Below are 4,082 nucleotides of genomic sequence, written 5' to 3'. Positions count from 1 at the left end.
CTATTTCTGAAAGCTGGGGCTTTCCACCTGCTCCAGCTTGTTGGCGATGCCGAAAGGGTCCATGCTATCTGTCTCCAGGGGCGAAGAAAGCGTGTCGGGCTCCGGGCGGTCCTCGGGCTGCTCCGGGCCCCGGGGCAGCATGGGCAGGAAGTGGGACAGCGGCAGGAAGCCCCTGTTCTTGTACAGCTGCCGCTGCTTGGCGCTGCTCAGGGACACCGGGAGCTGGTGCTTCTTGGACCAGTAGACATTGTAGCCGTCCGGGCGGATCTCCTCCTCAAAAGCACAGTCCTCGGCCGAGAACTGAAGCTGTGGAGAAAACAGAGCCGTGAACCGCAGCGGGTGGCCCCTTCCCGGGTGCGGGGCCACCGGCCGTGGCGATGGGGACAGGGCGGCGTCTTACCGCTGCCGCCGCTCAGCCTGAGCTTCCAGTCCTGTGTGCGGGGGCGGTTATAAAGTGTGATACAAAACACAAAGGCATTTATAAAGTACCTATTTTAGAGAGATTTACTCATTATGTGTTAACACACATTGATATTATTTCCTTCTATTTTTTAATTTTATTCTTCAGTTACAGTGGGCATACAATATATATTAGTTTCAGGTGTACAGCAGTGACCAGACATCTATAACTAACGAAGTGACTGCCCTGTTAAGTCCAGTGCCCACCTGACACCATAATCACGTCACTACGTCCCCTGAGCTGCACTTTAGCACCTATATTGAATGTTAACTGTAACAGTAAACATATACTAAATGCAGGCACTTTCTATAGAAAGGTGTGTGCTTTCTCTACCTTTATAATGTATAACCTGTGAACACACACGCACACACACACTTCAGGTAATGTCATGCATTGCTTGACACCTAGATACACTTTACATGGATCTCTCCTACTTCCCACGGAATGTCATTTTAAACTTCGTCTTACTCTGGGCACCAGTATTCGTAAAAGCGGGGGCGGGCGGTGCACGCGAGCAACGCTCTCCCTTTAAACACGTTAGGACCGAGGTTAGAAACGCCCTCGCGCTCCGCTGGCACTTGGGGACCCACTGCGAACCTGTTACCGTTTGGGATCAGTCTTTAATTAAGAATTCGATCTGGGACCCAGAGTAAAGAATCGAGTTCCTGATTAGACCCAAATAACTGAGATTCTCAGGCCTTTTTGTCTGGGGCCCTCGTGAGAGCCACCAGCGCCCTCCCGCTCCGCCCAGGATCAAGATAAAGGCAGCGCCCCCGCCCCCCGGCCCCCGCCCGGGCAGCGCCTGCGCCTAGCGAGGGGCGGCCGGAAATGTGCGGGGGCGGGGGGGCAGGGGAGGGAGGGGGTGGCGTGGGGGAGGAGAACCAGGTCCCAGACCATTCATTGTTGATTGAGAGGTGGCAGCGGGCAAGTCCTGTCTTCAACTGGTGTCATTACCCGCTGGGGACAGAGGACAGCCCCCGGCAGGGAGCCAGGAGGGCTGGGCCTCAACAACCCAGGAGGCACCCGGTCTTTCTGCCTCAGCCTCCAAAGGTCGTTGAACTGCAGGTGGGTGAGCGCGTGCTGATAAGGCCCTGATAAGGTCAGCAGCGCGGAGCGGGGATAGAGCCACCGGACAGGAGGGCGAACCACAAACTACCAAGTCAGGGGAGCGAGGCCAGATGGTGGACTCGATTACTCTGCTGGTCATTTGGGAGAAATCAGCATCGCGTTCTCCTTTCCATACAGAATTGAAACGACTCCAAGTTTCTAGGAGAAAGTGGAGTGACCTTTTCTCAATCCTCAATTTCTGCTAACCCACGCCCACGGGATCAGGAGGCAGAAATGGATTGGAGGTGGACACCCCCCACCCCCTTTGGATGAGAGGGGCGGTGGGTTAGACCCGTAGTCCCAGCAGCCCCCCCCCCCATAAGTAAAGAGCATAACAAATGAAGTTGCAACTGAGGGTCCGAGCGGCTTTGGGCGTTGGCTTTCAGCAAACACAACACCCCCCCTTTCCTGTCCTTTCCCCGCAGGACTCCGCCATGGAAGCCCCGAGCTACAGCACAATTTAAAGAAACTAAAAAGATGAGTGCTGTGGGGGAGGCCGGGCATTTGTATCTTTTCTGGAGAGCGGGGATCCCCCCCCCCCAGGCACAAGTCTCTGGCCCTCCTCCCCTGGAGCCCTTGGCCCAGCCAACCGGACCTCACACAGGCTTCTCAGTGCGGGGGGTGGGGGTGGGGGCTCCCTTTGAGCTCTTAGTCTTTGTTCCCGGCCACCAGAGACCCAGCATCCCAGTGTCGCGCCCTGAGACTCCTGTGGATACCAGGCCACCCCACCCCAGCCCCCTGCTCCCCCAAAAGGTCTTTGCAGTACAGGTGGGTCGGCCACGAGGACAAGAACGCATTTAAATATTATTCTGATGTGTCCGAATTACAAGTTTTTCTAAAAGATAAAAATTAATTTTAAAAAATATCTCCAATCCTAAACGTCACCCCTTTTTCCGACTTGTTTGAAGATTTACCTTTTGAAAAAGATCCGAGTTGTGGATACACCCCCCCCCCCTTTTTTTATATTACTGTTGGCAGGGGACAGCGCGAGGACCACCCACGATCAGGCCCAGACTGCGAAGGCCCGAGGTGGGTGTCCGTGTTTCATATCAGAAAGCCCAGTCCGATCCAACCGGCCTTTGGCTCTATTGAAAATGCAGAGGCTGCTTTGACCCATTCTTCAGCCCGGGACCCTCGCTTCCGTAGGAAAAGGTCGGACATTAACTTAATCCGGCCCTGGAAGTCTTCCCCTCCAAGCTCCAGCGGGCCCAGTGGGAGGAAGCCAGGGAACCCTGGGTTGGATCCAGCGCGGCCCACCTCCCCGCAGGCTCCCGCCACAGCGCCTCGCGCCCGGGGAGCGACACCTACCAGCCCTAGCATCCTGCCGTCGCTTGCCATACAGAGGTACAGGAGGCTGTGCACGCCCTTGATGGCCACGTTCCGCAGCGCGACTGCCCTGATTTCCACCAAACCTGGTGTGAGAGAAGCAAAAAACTGCAGCCGGGACCCGCTGGGCCCACGACACGTGGGTGTGGTCGGTTGGTGCCCGCGCCCGTGCCCCCCACGCACCACTCCCCCACCTCCTCACGCTCTCTAGGGGATCGGAGAGGGAGTGGGAGGCCGAGGTGTCGAGGCCTGGGGTTCCCGCGAGCGAGGCTTCCCCGAGAGCAAAAGGGGGGTCAGAGGAGGTTCTCTCACATGGGTGTGGCTGGGCCACGCACCCGTGCCCCCTCTGCCACGTCCTCGCGCTGTCGGGGGATCCAGGGAGGGAACAGAACGCAGATATACCAAAACCTGGCGTTCTCGGGAGTGGGGAGCCCGCGGGAGCCTAGGGAGGTGAAGGGAAGAAGGGCCGCTGGGCAGGAGGGGACCCGGCGGGCACTCACTGTGCGCACTCTGGCCCCGCGCGCAGTCCACCGCGCCGTCGGCACGGATGCGCAGGAAGCAGCTGGAGGGGCCGTGGGGGCCGGAGGTGTACAGGTGCCGCAGGCGGATGGACTCCCCCCAGCCGTAGTGCACGTGCGGCCCAGCGTCCGAGAGAACTAGGGGGCCCCCGGCTGAGGCCAGCCAGAGGCCGACTAGGACCAGGGCGCGGGCCACAATGCTTCGGCTCCGAGCGCTCCGCATGGCACCTCCCTCGGGCTCTGGGCGCAGTTCCGACGGCTGGGCAGCGGTTGGGACACCCTGCGGGGCTGTGCGTGAGGAGGTGGGGGTGGTCGCAGAGTTCTCCAGCCGGCCGTGAGCTCTCGCTGCGCCGCACCGCTGCTCCGACGGCGGAGTCAGGGTGGCGGCTTATATAGCGCGTTTTACCCTCCCAGCCGGTGGGTGCCCAAGACACCCGAGCATTTTCTTATCAGGATTGCATCAGGCCCCCGCCCCCTCCCCCCGCACACACCCACTCACACCCCGCCTCCGGCCCCAGCCCCCTCCCCGAGCCCCGTGTGACCCCGCCCAGGATCTGGGGGAGGAGGCTCTGCTTCGGAGGGCTCGCAGGAGCTCTTTCCCGCGCCTCTTTGGGGGGGGGCCGGCGGCCAGGTCGCTCTTGACTGGGCGAATTTGATTTTATAAAGCAATA

General features: G+C 59.5%; 1 protein-coding gene across 1 annotated transcript; it reads right to left on the bottom strand.

The window, feature by feature from the left end:
* On the bottom strand, positions 1-3,743 carry FGF19 (fibroblast growth factor 19). Its single transcript, XM_090267425.1, has 3 exons — positions 3,394-3,743; positions 2,876-2,979; positions 1-306 (listed from the first exon to the last, which is right to left on the bottom strand). Exons 1-3 carry the CDS (start codon positions 3,632-3,634, stop codon positions 1-3), a joined length of 651 nt encoding a protein of 216 aa, XP_090123551.1. The 5' UTR covers positions 3,635-3,743.
* Positions 3,744-4,082: the final 339 nt, after the last annotated feature.

The sequence above is a fragment of the Furipterus horrens genome, unplaced genomic scaffold (assembly GCF_987537825.1).
Source record: "Furipterus horrens unplaced genomic scaffold, mFurHor1.1.pri manual_scaffold_2, whole genome shotgun sequence".
Taxonomy (NCBI): Eukaryota; Metazoa; Chordata; class Mammalia; order Chiroptera; family Furipteridae; genus Furipterus; species Furipterus horrens.
This window is presented reverse-complemented; position numbering and strand designations above follow the sequence as displayed.